Source organism: Urocampus carinirostris, chromosome 1 (assembly GCF_059441175.1).
Source record: "Urocampus carinirostris isolate Australia breed hairy pipefish chromosome 1, RoL_Ucar_1.0, whole genome shotgun sequence".
NCBI lineage: Eukaryota > Metazoa > Chordata > Actinopteri > Syngnathiformes > Syngnathidae > Urocampus > Urocampus carinirostris.
Genome location: NC_142349.1, coordinates 44,998,871 through 45,015,774, shown reverse-complemented (window position 1 = coordinate 45,015,774; position 16,904 = coordinate 44,998,871). Strand labels below are relative to the sequence as shown.

The 16,904-nt window shown below is 40.6% G+C and overlaps 1 protein-coding gene across 1 annotated transcript; it reads right to left on the bottom strand.

Moving 5' to 3' along the window:
• Positions 1 to 5,066: 5,066 nt before the first annotated feature.
• Positions 5,067 to 15,444, bottom strand: LOC148374828 (uncharacterized). Its single transcript, XM_088341307.1, has 4 exons — positions 14,758 to 15,444; positions 11,175 to 11,723; positions 9,290 to 9,510; positions 5,067 to 8,470 (listed from the first exon to the last, which is right to left on the bottom strand). The coding sequence occupies exons 1-4, from the start codon at positions 15,104 to 15,106 to the stop codon at positions 8,273 to 8,275; spliced, it is 1,317 nt and encodes a 438-aa protein (XP_088197433.1). The 5' UTR covers positions 15,107 to 15,444; the 3' UTR covers positions 5,067 to 8,272.
• Positions 15,445 to 16,904: the final 1,460 nt, after the last annotated feature.

The window sequence follows — 16,904 nt, the reverse complement described above, 5'->3', positions numbered from 1 at the left end:
TTTCCGGTGTTTTAATTGGTAAAAAAAAACGATTTCGTCTCGACAGCATGCCATTTGAGTGTTTCCGTAACTGAAATGAAACGTACTTGCGATTGGTTGAAGTCTCGTGTTGACCAATAAACGCGCTTGTTATAGGAGTGTGCCATTGTTCATTTCTCACACGTTTTTGCCGGGTGTTTAAAGAAAGATGTCCGTGATCGAACGCAAAGATGCTCCGCGAGCTAAAGAAATTGATAAGATTGTAAAAAACAAGTTTCGATGGGACTGGTTGGAGAAGGAATTATCTACGAATGTTGGAAAGAAGACTGTGACGAATTTGTTCAATGACTTTATTCGGAAGATCGATCGTGCCGGGAAAGCACTTTGCATTTGGTGTCATGATACCATCGACTATGGTGGGAGAGGTTTCAAAGCTCTTGAAAGTCACGCAAAGAGCAAAAAACACGTGAAAGAACTCCAGTCAAGAACGACAAATTATTCCATCGCTGGAAGTTTCGGTGCCCAAACGAAAACTCCAAAACTTTACGGCCTCCATCCCTTATTGACATCACAATCGGAAGCGGTAATAAAGAGACGTGATCCACCCCAACAACCTGTACCAGTTGCTGATAGAGTCGTGAATTTTGAGGTAGGTGGTAAACTTTTCAAATTTATTTGACAGTTTTCCCATTTTTTTCGAAAATATTATAACGTAATAAAAATGGCCATAAATATTTAACAATTACAATAATAGATTTTCATGTGTACATTACACCAACACTTTACTGTAGGGCCTATACTTATTGTACTTTCATTTATCAAATACTTGGATACGCTGCTATTAAAGAAATAAATTATTACATTTAAAATATGATTTAGGAAATTTAAAAATATTATTAAGCCTAATAGTAATCAAAACTATTGTCAGTATTTATATTTTTTAAACCACCTTATCGTGGTGGGGCACTTTGCGCGTCTCCATGACCCCCAGAGCTATGTCGGCGGGAGTCTCGTACTCCTGGTAGGGTTACCCAAGCCGAACAGGTCGAAGGGTAGAGTCCAGACTAAGAGTGATCCCAAAAGCTGGTGGCGGCACGCTTTGAGGCGGTTTCCTACAGACCTGGATCCCGTTAGCCGCCTGCAGTTGTAGAAAGATGCCGGTCGTCTAGGGTCTCCCTTGCCACTGGAACCATCTTCTTTACAATTAAGATAGTGGCGTTGGGGAAATGTTTTTTAATGTGACTGATTTTGAGTTGACTTAAACTGTAATTTTATATGGGATAGTTCAATATACATTGAAAATTTATGCTGTTGTCTTGTCTATTTCTTTGTCATCTGAGTGCATTGAAAGTACTTAAAAAAACCCATGAGCTCCGGGGGGGGGCTTCGCCCCACTTTTCCCCCCACCAGGGCACTGCCCTGGTCCTACCTGGTTTCCCCCCCCCCCCCCCCCAGCTAGCAATAACCCCCCCCCCCCCCCCCGCTAATTTTCAGATAATTTCACTTTGGTCAAATCACATCCCTGAGTACGGTCACTGCGCCCTCATGAGCATGTGACCACAAGTGAAGGTGGTGTTTCGTAATTGAAGTCAAACGTGTAAATTATGGGATACAAATGTTGTGTAGTTCGTGATTTGGTGTATATGTTTTGTGAGGTTTACACAAAATCCTGCAGGGAGGCTTTTAAATAAGACAAGAAAGCTTGATCACATTACACCGATTTGAGCTGACCTGCATTGGCTCCCAGTGAGCTTAAGATGTGATTTTAAGGTTCTGTTGGTGTCTTACAAAATCATGGATGGACTTGCGCCCTCATGTCTTTCAGATTTAATTTTCCCCTGGGTTCCGGTTAGGAGCCTTCGCTCTGAAAATGCTACCCTACCCGTGATCTCAAGAGCCTAGAAGAGATTGGCAGGTTCGAGAGCTTTCTCCATCCGGGCCTCGAGGTGCTCTACCGTAAAGCTTATTACGCTGAAATGAACTTCTGATTTATAAACGAATGAAATGAAAGACGAACGTTTAGAAGAAAATTGTCCTTTCGCTATAATAAATATTTTCAACACCCTCAAAAGTGATTTCTATACGAAGTGCAAATGCCCCATGCTTAACTGTTCTATTACATTCACCCAAAATTAAGATACAAAGTCGATTCGGTGTCAGCGCGAGGGGAACGCTGGGGGTGCATCTGTCGGCAAAACGAAACACAGTAACCCTTACCAGCTACGAAGAACTGGTAAGCATACTATTAAGCTTTTAGATCAGCACTTGTGTATGGGGTCACTCCATTTACAATATAGTGCTGCAGATGGTGTGAACTGAAGTCAGGCAGTGTGTGCGATTCGCATGGATGTATGAATACGTCAGGAAGAGGACTTTATCGCTCGCTAGCTAGCATTGCTAATGCAATTCAGTTTCTCCAAGTAGCACATTTTGTGCTTTCCAACAACGTGAGCCACCTCATTTGACAGCTGCACAATATTTGTCTGACTAGTCATTAACAATGCTGTTAAATAGTATAGCTTTTTTGTTGTTGGCAATCATTTACTACCCTTGTCAACTGCTTGCAGTGAGCGACTACCATCCTTCATGGTGTTGTCACGTGTCTGCAAAGGGTCAACAGCCTTTAATCCCAAAATATCTCAAAGGACTGCAAAAGCCACAGTTAGACCATCACCTGATCTGAAACCAGCATGTGGGCAAGGAAAAACTCAAAAACTTCAAAATGAGGAATATGAAATTCTTTGAGAAGGGCCAACACTGGTGCTATTCTCCCTTCCAGGATGAACAGATGATGACATCTCGTATAAGCATAAAATGTGTGCAGGCAAAAAATCGCGACTTGAATTGATCCAAGTCAATAATAACGACAAAAACTGTTCTTTTGGTCAGCGCTACACACAGGTCGCACAAGCCACTTTGTGGAGCTTTCGTGTGTGACTTTTTCACCTCTATTCAACGCCGGTCTATAGCTGGTAAGTACAGTAATGAGTAAAATGGCTTTTTATGCCATCAAGTCAAATGGATAAAAAAATAGAGGATCAGATGACCAGTTCATACTTACAGTAGCTTAGTTCACACGAATTAAACTTCAGAAGAATTTACTTTTCTTATTTTAGATCTAATTTAACTAGGGTTGTTTCTATTTGGGCTTCTTGTGAACAGATACTATGTTAACAGCTTTTGACATAATTCAAACAAGAAAAATGAAGGTGATCACAAATAGTTTAGTATTTCACAGGCAGCTTATTTTAAAATTTGTATTGAAGGAAATGCGTGTAATTTAATTATAAAAGTTTAGTGACTGAAGGTATTTTTCTTTTCAAACACTCAATTTTTTTTTTCAACCTGAGAATTGTTATACTAGATTTTTCGTTATTAAATGTAAAATACATATATTTGATCCTTTATTGTATTTTAGATATGTGAAGCACCTATACTTTGTAACTTCGGTCCTCACATGTTTGTTCAAGCAACACATTGTTAAAATTTCTGAGCAACGCAAAAAGAACTAGTTTGTCAACATTTATTGAACGATCTTCTTGATCAACATCAACATATTGAAAAGTTCACATTAATGACAACCATTCAAATACAAAATGTATCAAAAGTATTGCATCCAATGACATTTCAGCAACGTTACAAAACATACACATTATTGATCCCGTTTCGTGTCTGCAGTCATGTTCATGAAGAGCGTCACTTCTTTGTCCCTTTAATATTAATACGACTGGTTCAAGTTAACAAAAGCAAACAAGTTTGTCTGTGCGTTCAATGAGGAGTGTGAAAATATTCCCCACCCAATTTGGGAAACCAAACAAAACAGTTCAATGGATCAAAACAATGAAAATGAAATAAAACATTTAAAAGAATCAGTTCAAGGGTTTTTCATACCAGACCTACTGACAAGATGCCAAATTTGACAACATCTCATATATATCAGCAACAGAGCTGTTAAGAATAATTAATGAATATGGCCAGACTTGCAAAAAAATCAGATAAGGAGACTGTGACTAACATCTTTTGCCAACTTTTCACCATTACGTCACACCTATTCAAGAAGATGGAAAAACGTTAAGCAAGGCCATTGCTAAAACAGTTAATTAGTAAAGAAAAAAAAAGTTTTGTAGCTTTGAATGCGTTTGTGACATGTCAAAGGAAGGTGTTATGTACATGATTGAAATATCCATAGAATAAAAGGTGCAATGTAATTTCCATGATCAATAAGCGACTAATAAAATGACGCCTGTTGCCCTGAATAATGGCACATATTCCCTTTCTGATTGTGCAGAGATGCTAGCAGGCTAGCCAATTTAGCAAAATTTTTCAAAAACAAGCAATTCTTTTGAAGTACAGAAGCCACTCATCACGAGACCCCCCCACCCCATTTGAAGAATGACTCTATAAAACCTAACTTTATGAAAGTACGTTTTTGTCATTTATCCCTAAATTAATCAGACTGACTTTGTTCGATGGGAATCTAAAATAAAGATATGATTCCTCAAAGTATAATACATTTGTGGCTCGTGTGTATGTATTGGCAATATGCAACTCACATACTTTGAATGCCATGCTTAGACCAGAATGACAACCTCTTTCGCAACAATGTCAGCTGACGACAGCAAATGACAAAATCCAAGAGAAGCAAAAACGATAGTAAATATGCCAAGACAATTCATTTTAGGGTAATTGAAGGAACATGCTGAGCACAATTTCCCCCAAAAAATAAAAATGTGACCACTGTCTGAACAATTTCAGATTTAACACTTATTTTGTGTTAGGGTATCCAGTGACCTGTTTCAAAGTTCAAAAATATAATAACTGATGTGTCTCAGGGGCCATAAAATAAAATTACAATTGGAATATATTATTACGGATTCATATGTATGTTAGGATGTTGTATTACCTATACTGAGTGATATTGCTTTCTTTTTAGAGATCAGGACTGAGTTAGGCGCTGGGTCCAAATTGACACGTTAACAATGGTTAGTGGTGTGCCAATTCCTAACACAACGTGAGGGTTAAACAAGTGAACCAGCTGGACGAAGGCAGGTTATAAGATTCTTTGTACTGTCCTCTACTGTAGCAAAAATCCCTCTTTCATTTCCACCCCTACGCATGTATAGTTGTTAGGAGGGTAATAATTGTGTCCTCCATGCATTTCGCATGTGCCTCCACTGAATAATGAGATAAGGGGGTGGGTGGAACTGTCACAGTATGTGAGGTGAATGGATGTTTAAATAACAAGTGTGTCCCTTTAGAAACAGCTTCTACATCTTGGCATGATCTCAAAACATCGACTCGGGAAAAAAAAAAAAAATCGGAAAAAATAATTATGGGAATACACTGCAGTGTATCTGCAACCCCAAACACAAGGTTTTTGTTAAGGCCCACCGACATGGAAACATGTTCCATTGAATCAGGTGAGACGGCTTCAAATATTTGTTCTTGCAAATAAACATAGAGAGAAATATACTGAAGATAAACTTTTAACAAGAACAACTTAAAAGCAGGTCTACTGAGGTCACATGTATACAACCCTACATATGAAAATAACTACAATAAATGAATTATGCACTCTAAACTAAAACTGTACACCATATGCTTGATGTTGCCCGTTTGTCATTCATTAGAACCTGCCAATCCAAGAAGCAAGATTGCTCCATTTGGGCTCTTTCCTTAAAAGGGACATTGTGTATTGTTTAGCGCCACTTATGATTTAAAAAAAAAAATATTCATTAAAACAAAAATGAACATTTGTATTTTACATAGAATGAGGCTCACCTAATGGGAGCTTACAAGATTGTTTGCCATCTTTTAGGTACCTCCCAAAACCAAAAATCCTGTGAAAAGCTGGCCAAATAAAAGATGGTGCGGTTTGGTCACATTGAGTCTACATAGTTTATTTTCTTCCTTGTGCTTTGCTGCACTCGTTTGTGGTTGCACTTATCAGTAGCAGCAAGTGGTCAAATATTACACAGTGTCCCTATAAGTAGTCCTGCTCAGTCAGCAAATTTTCCATGATTGGTTGGTGCGCACAATATGAGGATGTTTAAAAATACATGTTGCACTACCACTGGTGTAAGAACAGCATACTGAAAATGGTAACATTGAAATTGTGTAAATTACATCAAGCGACAATCTTTTTTTCTGCTCATTTTACATAATAACAAACTCGACGCTTGCGGTCGAATAATAACGTGACATTGTTTCCCCAGGAGCCAACCAATCATAAATAATCTGCAAATAAAATAGGGGAAATCATGATTGGTTGTGAGCTTTAATCATCTATGTCATTTTGCGCACACTTTGATTTTCCTGCTCCAATCATAAGCCACGAAAAAACTATTACTCAGAAAGCTGTAATAAGGCTGGTGGGTTGCATACACCATATTGTAAAAAATATTTCTGGGGATTCCAAGTTCGCCTTTAGTATTTATAGAAAACACACACGCACGCACGCGCACAAACACACACACACACACACACACACACACAGTTTGCCTGCATTTCCATGAAAATGGGGCATTGGTTTCGATCAATGACTTTTTAGTCATTGTGATATCCACCCATTGACCACCTGGTGTATCTGTAAAGGTTCGAGAGAAGAAAAGTAATTATTTAAAAAAAAAAAAAAAAAAAAAAAAATTCACATTGCTGAGTGGTCATCAGAAGTTTGTTTGATCAGAGCTTCACATACTTTAGGAAAAAATCCACTGTTGCTTCAAAATAGATCTCCAGGCATACAAACGAGTGGCGACCAGTCAGATGAGGTAACAAATGTATGCATTTACAGAGCAGGTGAGGATAACTTGAGAATGAGGTATGTGGATGTGAGAGGTGGAACGTTGAGACACGGGAAATGTGTACAAGTCAATGAGGAGGAAAAACAAGACAACAATCCTGAGACGGCCAGACAACCGGAATGTCCCAAATACGACGCCCAGTGAGCCGAGCTCCTCGGCAACCCATCAGTAAGATGTCTTTGTCCGCCTTAACCGTGTGATGCATCAGCAGAAAACAAAAGGAAAATAATATGCATTCACACCACCTTGACTTTTTTTTTTTTTTTTTTTAAATCAACCTTTCAAAGTAGTTGCTTATGCGTTAACATAGTCCCTGCGTTGTAAATCTTTCATACTTCCTGACTTGCAAATGCTCAAGTTATGATACAAGTTCTTTCTGGTCTATGCGCGTGACTAAAAAGTCAAAACATTCACATCTCAAAAAACATTTCCCTAATGTCTCTTTTGACATATTGATGTGTTTTAGAGTCATATGCTTCAATTGGGTGTGGGAGGTAAAATAAAAAGTAAACGGTAGTGAGGGCTGTTTATAGATCCCCACTTTGGCACCTTTCATGTATCAGAGTGGTGATAGTTTGCGTATATGGACTTGTGTATGGTGCAGGGGTCAGCAACAACTGGGACGCAGAGAAAGAAAACTAAGTCCCATTATTTTTTTACATAATGCTTTGCACGGCTATGTTTCAAACGGAACTTGAACTGGGGCTTTGAGGTGGTACGTTTGAATTAAAATCAGTGTGGTTCGCACAGGCCGGCGCAATTGCCTGTCCAGCAGTACAACTGTGACATTGGAAACAAAGGTTCCCGCCTGTCAAAGATGCAGTGACTTTTGCGCTTATAGACAGTCAGCGTGAATATTGGCCAACTGCAGCTTACTACATCATGTTAACAAACCTAAGTCAAGAACACGGCAAAAAGACCAAATAATACCAACAAGTTTTTCGTGCGGTCGGTTCATTTGGTGATTTTGTATTTTAAAATTAATTCAACGTGACGTTTTGTGTTAAACGTGACAATGGCGACCAGAGTGTGCTGCTGTTAGCACATCTGCCTCACAGTTCAGAGGTCCCGGGATCAATTGCAGTTACCGGCCTCCTTGTGTTGGGGTTTCATGTTCTCCCCGTGACCCCATGGCCTCCTACATTCTAAAAACATAGCTGTGACGGGCCGAGCATGCCGCAACCCTCATTAGGATCAGAAGATTGGAAAAGGAATGAATGAGATTTTGGTGCGACATTAGAAGCACATCTAAATGTTCCAGCACAGTGGATTTTTGCTCATCGTTAATGTTGTTATTATAATAAATGTTATAATTCTTATCATTATTATGATTTTAAAGGACGTACACACACATTTAATTTTGCCCCTCTGTCAGGCCGTGAAAATATTTTCAGACAATGAACCGGTCCGTGGTACTGAAAAGGTTGCCGACCACTAATACGGTACCAATGAACGCTATCGGATTTCTGGGTTGTAGCAGGGGCTCACGACTAGTGTTTTGCCTCCATGTGGCTACGGAGGCGGGCGGCTGAGGAGAACGTCTTGCCGCATTGGGAACAGGCGGATGGCGAGACGCCGACAGCAGCGGCAGCAGCGACGTGAGTCTGCCGATGAGCTCTGAGCTGCAGCACACGACTGAACCTGCGGCCACAATCTTCGCACTCGGACCAAACCTTGCGTCGCTTTTTCTGCGTGCACACACAAAGTGAAAAATACATGTACATTTGTTAAAAAGGCCTTCCTTACACCTTCGGCGATTCTATTTTGCACAAGATCAGGAAAAACCTTTCAGCTGTGTAGCTCATGATGGTCAATTACATTTGAAAACTACCGTACTTTCCGCAATATAAAGTGCAGCCCAAAAAGAGTCTTACGTGACATTTTTTCATAAATAAGGCACATCGAGTTAAAAACAACAGTAAAGGCTGGAGTTGCACAAAAATAAAGTACCGAATTCAGGGTTCAAACAGCTTAAGGGAGATTAAATTTAAGACTTTTTAAGCCTTTTGAAATCAAATTGAAGACCACGTCGACAAAAAAAAAAAAAAACTATTGAAACCCCCCCAGTCGTGGTACCATATCTTTTATTATTGGGGTGGCTCGTGAATATATTGCCGAAAATATATTGTTTCGCCGTCTTGCAAAGTCTTTATGAAGCGCATAAGATACTAAACTGAATGAAGAGCATTGTGGTAAGTAATGTGGTCATTCTTAACCAAATGAAGAGAAAGGCATTGTGGGAACTAATTTGGTCGGCCTGAAATATATAAAGAAACACTTTGCCGCATGTTGACTGATCAATAATTGCACAAATATAGTAAAGCATCCCTAATTTTGTCCACATATATGGTGCACCAGATTATAAAGTGCACGTTCAAATTTCTGGCTTATTCCGATTTTATTGGGTGCCCTTTATAGTCCAAAAAATACAGTACATGAAATTTTGCTTAAATATCATCATGCCTTTATCTGTTAAGTGCATCTGACCAAAGTCATAAAATCAGTACCTTCCTCCCCTTCTTCTCCTGCTCATCTTCTTCGTCTTCATCTTCTTCATGGTCCTCCTCATCCTCCATATAATCCTGCTGCTGCTTGGCGCCCTGCCCGGCGGGTGTACCCCCGACCTCCTGCCGCTTCTTGTGGGCAGTTCCCGCTTGGTCTTCTGGGAGCTGTGATGCTGTCAGCAGGCGCTGCAACATGGAGGCTGATGAGCGAATGCCCCAATTTCCTGTTCAGGAAAAGTAACCCACAGTTAGCCCACACACAAAATGCTACTGTTGTGACTAAGAAATCTGAAGAAAAGCCATGTATTAAACTTGCTCTCTAATTACATAAAGATTGTTTTTTTGCACCCAATGTCATATCAGATTTGTAAGTGACTGATTTGGCATATCCAAATTACAAGAGGCGTCTCCCTGAGACAAGAACAGGATTGTCATTTTAAAAAAACATACATTATTTCATTTGTCACAGGCTGTTTTTAGAAAACAGAGGAAAATGCTTTCATTTTCTTATTGAGCATTTGAAATGTAGCACAAACATGGCCACCTTTTAAGAGGGGTTTGGCATATAAAAGGTGCCCCCATGGTAGATTGAAGACAGTGTCTGCTAAACTGCAGTGAGTAGAAATAGTGTGCTTTAAATCCAATTTGGTGGATATAAGAAAACTAAATGTGCTTTTAATACAAATTTGCATGATTAGGCTATACAAATTAAAACCTGGCCGGAGGCAATAGTTGCCTTTTTGTTATTGAGCCGTTAGTGCAACACGATAGGAAATGGTCAATAATGAGCTAGTAATAAAATAATTTGTGATAAATATCAATTTTGTGATTTTATCTTAAATTGAGTAGTCTTTATTGTCATTGATAACAACGTAGTTAAACGTTGTAGCCAACGAGATTAGGGTTAAAGACTTAAAAGATTTAAAAACCATGACAGGATTTTTTTGTGATATTGCCCATCTCTAGTCGGAACAATCTTCAATGCATTGGTACTTATTAATCAACTGTGGTTCGTGCAAGTGCACGCACGGACACACAATGACCATTATTTTCCCCATTAATAAAGACAAATGGTTTTATAGAATACAACAATACATCATGCTCCTTAAAATTGTGTGAATATACAATTTATTTGTAGTTTATAACTGAAAAAGTGCTGTAGCGAAATAAGGCCGAGTATCCATCAACCTCATGCCACAACTTTTGCCCATCTTAGATCACAAGTGTGAGAATTTGTGGAACTACATAGGTGTACAATTATTGATAATTGGTGAAAAACAATTAGTATTTTATAAAGAATTTGTTGATCAACATTTTATAATCAGTAAAATGAAGGATTAAACATGATATTCATGTTTAGCAAAATAATAAATGGTTGTTTAACACAGGTTCAGATTTCCCACACCGAAAAGTATAGAAAAAGGAATATTGATAAATGAAAAAACTTCAGATAAGCTGCACAGTAATAAAATCTAGATCAAAATAATTGATTGCATTCGCTCATCTTTTAGTGATTGATAATTAGATTAATACTTGCAAAGTTGAGCATTTTTCTGTTACATTGTCAGAGCTCTCCGTGCACGTGCGAGTCTGCCACGCATCACCAAACTCGGTTGTCAGGCCTCTCCACTGGAGAAGGATGAGCGAAGTCGTGAAGGAAAATTTGGCATTGTGACATGTATACTGTTCATTTATTCAACTTCACTTTGTCATCAGTTTGTGATCAATTCTTTTACCTTGTCATTCCTACAAGAAGTCTTAAAATCAATTAGACTGCAAATAGGCAAAGTTGTTTGCAATTGCCCATGTTTCTGTCCTAAACAATCAGAGGTAAACAAATGATACGATCCTGTAATTACATATCCCGGTATAACGTATGTAGACTCACCTGAAGGGCTCAATGCAGGTTCAGGTGGGGGTGGGGCATTGTGGTCAGGGGAGAGGACGTCCATGTCCTCTAGAGGCATCCAATGGGGATCCCGCATAGGAGGCGAGTCCAGGGTCAGGGGCATAACTGGAAGAGGAGGCGGCGGCGGTGTGGGAGCTTCACTTGAACAACCCCCACCCCAGACCCTGCTTTCTTCTGCCATCACTTTCGGGTTCCATAAGTCTTCGCACCACTCCTGTCCCAAATCCACCTTATCTGCCTTGTTTTCTGATGCGTGCAATTGGTCGCCGCTGATGACTTCCTCCTTCTTGGCTGGCTTCTGAAGGGGTTCTTCAGTGGTGTCCTCCAGGTCAGCCAATGACCTCGGATAGTCTTGGGCCTCCATGAGCGCTCGGGAACATTGGCGGTCCAGCTGGGCCTGCAGCGTCTGCCTTTCACACTCTTTCTGCGTAATTTCCAGGAGGAGGTCGTCAAAGGAAGCTTCCACCATCTTCTTAAGTTGGCACAAAGCCGAATTCAGGACACGCTCCATTGCGCACTTCAGCTGTTCTGAGTGACCACAATTTAAAATAAAAAATATATATGAATGGATTTTTCTTGTCTTCACATACATAAAATATCAAATGGCACTAAAACAATTGTTTCCCATGATTTAAATGTATTATCTAGCAAATTAAATCTACAGTGAAACGATGGTTACGTTTGCATGCCGTTGAAATTGGACTATTGCCGGTATTTGGGTTGTGTAAAGCTAAGCAAAATGACCACCAAAATGCATTTGTGGTCTTAATGAAATGAAATGATCTGCATTTATATAGCGCTTTTCAAGTCTATGACTTCCCAAAGCGCTTTACATTGTGCTTCACATTTCCCAATAGCGGCCGTGATCTGTGCAGCCATGTAAGGCGCTAACCTGCTTATCGGGGGTATTGGGGGTTCAGTGTCTTACCCAAGGACCCTTCGGCATGTAACACGGACAAGCCGGGATTCGAACTGGGATCCCTTAATCCTAAAACCTCCTGAGCTACTGCCGCCCTGGTAATCCAAATGCAAAAAGTCCAATTGAAATTGTTGGGTTAGTAGAAGTATTCAACTGATGGAAACTAGTTTTACGCATTACTGCGTTTCTTTCATCCAGGATATTGGTTTTGTTTGTTGGTTCCACAGAAGAACTGTCGACTTGGAATACAGAAACAAAATACATAATCTAACTCTGGCTTACTTGCTGAACAAATTTCATGTGTATTAGTGCATTTCAACAGGATATTTCCATTTTTCTGTCTCGTGTTCATCCATATATATATATATATATATATATATATTTATATATATATATATATATAAGTCCATTCTTCTAGCAAGCAACATGCATGGAGTAAACAAGCATGATACTTTTTTGATTGAGGTGACTAATATTTATGAAATAATTTTTTTGTTTATTGTCAAAAGGTTAATGCTGAAACGCAAATACGAGGTGGTTTATTTGTCACTAATCATGTAAACGATTCATTTAGAAAAAAATCCGAATTCTGATCTTAGTCCGACAATTTTCTGCATGTACCCAACCTCCTCCTTATTTGAGCTGTTCAAAGACCTAAATGATGAAATACTTGCTGGGCTTTTGAATGCACAAGGGAAAAGCATGCCTCACACAGGGGCTATCATCTGCAATGACTTCGGTCAGCAGATAGCATGCCAAGTGTGCAGAATTTTGGCTCAGTTGCCCTATCTGTGTCTCAGTCATACATCCAGCAAGGCAGACATTTTTGTCCTTGAAATGTGAGACTAGAAAAGTTAAATACTTAGTTTATCTCTTTGTTCTGAATGTATTTCCAATGTTCCTCTTTATTTATATTAGCTTCACCAAATAAAACTGGAGAAAGAAAACAATTCAGTTCAAGCATGACAATTGGCTACCACTTTATGGAATCATTTTTAAAATTAGCACTTTAATATTTCCAGATGCGAGGACAAAGTAAAACTAATGCCAATTCTACTTTGCTTCCAGAAAAAGTTGGACTGTTTTTGAGGGATAGATCAATTGTTCATTGAAAAAGTGATCACCTGGCTGGATCACGTACAGTGTCAATGTCATGAGAATGACACAAGCTCTCTTTGCCGCTCATTTATCACTAATGTTTCCCCTTTGTGCTTTTTGTTTTAAATCTGATTATATGGGTTCAAATTGACTATTTGTTCCCCACGTAATACGATTGTGACTGTGTCGTCCCAAAGCGTATTCAATAGTTTGATATGAAGTCTACTGGGATGCTCCTCTCACACACCACTACCGTTGCGTTTCTGGAGTTCACAATGAGATATTTTGTTTATCCCTGTATTAAATGGTTTATAATTCACACACTTAACGTGCCTTCGTGACAATTGAGATGCTCCAAAAATGTGACAGTGTAACAACTCGCAGTGCAATTTAAACGTTGGCGATGCGAGCAATATTGACAGTGAAGTAACTTGAAATAGTTCAATCTTACCCGTTTGTGCTTTAGAGATAATGGGACCAGAGAAAATGCAACACCCTGTTACATGATTTTATTATGGCGGAATCCGGCAAAATTTTATTTGGGCGTTTGAAATTGCATTGTGTACCATATTTTCCGCACTATAAGATGCACCAGATAGTAAGGTGCAACCCCAAAAATATGTAATTTATTTTTGGTACATAAGGCGCACCGGACTATAAACACATGAAACTGAGATTACAGTAAGAGCTATTGTGTTCATTTGTGTATACCCGTTGGGCTCTTTTTACACTGACCGGTATACATTAGTGAAATGATTGATCAGTTGAAAAGTATCCCAGATTAAAATTGCAGTATATTGTTTGGAACATGGCGGTAAGGGCATCAGTAGTTTACCACAGAGGTAAGATCTTAAGCCCTGGCCCAGGCCGAAATCTGGGTCAAGTCAAGCCTAAAATGTCATTCATTATGTTCGGATTCGGGCCGGGCTTCTCTCTTGCTGACTTAATTCTTTTTTATTTGTGGAAGCTGTCCGCAATCCATTACCCATAAAATGGATGACCTGGAGCTTTAACTCGTGGGAAACCATTGCATTCGTGAATCTTGTATCTTATTCATCACTGACACCTGGCTCAACCGGCAAGTTTGATCCATGGGCACCTTTATGAAGGGGCGTCGCTGTTTGAGGGGGGAGCTCGGGGTTTCTGGTCTCCATTAATCGCGATAACAGAGGGATTACTGTACTATGTAAAACCTTGAAAAGTATGTGCTTCAATTTATAATAAATGCCCCCATTCCCAAATTGGTTTTGACAGTCGGACTCAAAGGCTGTCAAGAATCCACCCAGACTGCACTTATCCAACCTTTGACATGTTGTATGTTGCAATGATCGTGTCGCGAGCCCCGCCCCCTGCCACGTTCCCATTGTATTCCCCCGCCTAGTGTCATCGGGCACGTGATCTTTCGCCAGTTTTTGGACAAGCGAGGCTTCATAACCCACGGCCGCCATCGTCCTGTCAATCAGCCCAGTGACGTAAACACCCTGGATTACGTAACATGCTGGCTCGGCGGGACGTGCTGTTGTGTAACGACGGTCGCTCTCCTACCCACGACTCGGCCCCTCTGCTCCAGGCGGCGGCTGTCGGTGGGTCCGCCAGTGGCTGCGCGGGGCTCGACCGGGTGCTTGGATTCGGTCGTGCTTCCGTTAGGGCCGTGGTCGCCAGTCGCCGCCGCCTGTTGCTCCTTGGCGCTCCCGTCTCCGTGCCCGCTCTCCCATGACTGCAAGCGCAGCTTGAGCCGGCGGTTTTCCTGCTCCTGGACGGCGGCCTCGAGGAGCAATGCGTTGAGGCTGGAGCCTACCGTCGAGCTGATCTCGTGGACGGCTAACTGAACCACCTGCTCCAGGACGGACTCGAGCTGGCCCTGGAAGAACGGAATGTACACGGCCCCGTTCATGCTAGCGGCTCATGTTGAATGCGGCGAGGGAAGCCTTCTCCGCCGCCACCGTTGCCGACGCCGCCGCCTGGCCGTGGTGAGGGTGGGTCGCGTGCGGAGAGGGGCGGCTCGCTCAGTGCGGCCGCCTGGGTGCTTTGCTTGTTTGGTGCCCTCTGCCGCCGCGTTGCCACCTCCCCCTTTGCTTACTTGTGGGACTACCGTAATAAAGCCAATGGATGCGCGGCGTCTTTCTCGCCCACATGTGTAGACGCCATTTTAAAGTCCGGTAGCAGAGCGGGTCCTGCTACACTAGAAATGCAAGGCGTGTCCTCCTAGCGGCTGAGAAACTCTTACTATTCAAACAAAGTTGATGTCGTGTGTTTATTTCCGTCTAGCAAACGGTTAAATAAATGAAGCTTTGCTTCACACTCTATCCGCCATTACCCAACCCCCACCTCTAAAATGCGCAATACACAAACACGCCCCCTCTCCCCCTAAAAAGAGAGTTTTTTTTGTACAACCTTTACGGTACCTTAGGATGGTTCGCGTAATGACGTCACGCGTTCCATTTTTTTAAAAAGCTTTATTGATACACTGTTAGTGTGTTTCATTTTAAAAACAACTTCTACAAAACAGCAGTGGCGATTCAATACCAAATTACTCCCTGAGCGAAAAATGCTTAAACGATAAAAGCAAATACGTATGTTTTGGGTGTTGGGTTTTATCATATAAATTTCCCCTGAAAATGCTATACTTCATGTGCGACTTGTATGTTTTTCCCCACCTTAATTACCAGTTATGCATTTTCATAGCTAGTGCAATTGATAATCCAGAGCAATTCGTAGTCCATAAAATAAAATTTTAAAAGGTAAATACAGACCACTTCATTTACTTATGTTCACATTAGCTGTTGTTGTTTTTAACAACATTTAGACTATATTTTACTTTTATTTGATCCGTTTATTTTTGTAGTGGAATCTTAAACAGCTTCATCAAAGAAAACAAATTAATATATTTATCTGTACTACCCCAGTGGCAGCTAATTAGTAGTTCATGAGTCCCATAACCAACAGAATCATCAGACCACCACTTCCTCTGGTGTGTCTTGGGCAAGTACAACCTGGTGGTGCCCATCCCCCTCTAGACCACTTTTTGGGGTAGAGGTTTGCTCCCCACATGAAGCATTAATTACTGGTTCAATGGAAGCTTCCTGATCTGAATCAGATACAGCACCTTTATCATCTGGTCGCCCTTGGTTTTTGGTGTAAAGCGTCATCCTGCTCTTCAGAGACATGCCGGGCCTATATTATATAAATAATTTCCCCCTATCTTCCTGCTTGGAGCCTTTGCTCTGAAAAAGCTGGTCTACTAGTAATCCCAAGAGCCAAGAAGAGATCCGCAGGTTCGAGAGCGTTCTCCAGTCGGGCTCCAGTGCTATGGAATGCTCTGCCCTTTGAGATTCGATCTGCAACTTCAGTGGAAGTGTTAAAATCTAGGCTTAAAACACACTTATTCTATAGTTTATGAATGATGTACCTATATTTTATGTTGATGAGGTCTCTGTATTGTCTGTGCAGCCCTTTGAGACTTCTTGTGATTAAAGGCTATGCAAATGTACATGACTTGACTTGACAAAAACAACACGGCACCTACTTACTCACAGCAAGAAGGACTGCATAGAATCAAAAAAATGTAATTTGTGTAAACACGTTTATTTTATTTCCCAAATAACACAATTCTTTCAGCATCTTTCTTAGTTATTTACACACTGATGCCAAGACGATCTGGATTAGAGCCAAAATGGACAAGATGAGATCTA

Excerpts from the sequence above, each read along its gene's own strand:
- LOC148374828 (XM_088341307.1), bottom strand. The coding sequence starts at position 15,106 with ATGAACGGGGCCGTGTACATTCCGTTCTTCCAGGGCCAGCTCGAGTCC. Across the intron at positions 11,724-14,757 it reads GCAGAGGGGCCGAGTCGTGG|AACAGCTGAAGTGCGCAATG; the intron begins GTAGGAGAGCGA and ends GTGGTCACTCAG. Across the intron at positions 8,471-9,289 it reads AGGAGAAGAAGGGGAGGAAG|AAAAAGCGACGCAAGGTTTG; the intron begins GTACTGATTTTA and ends GTGTGCACGCAG.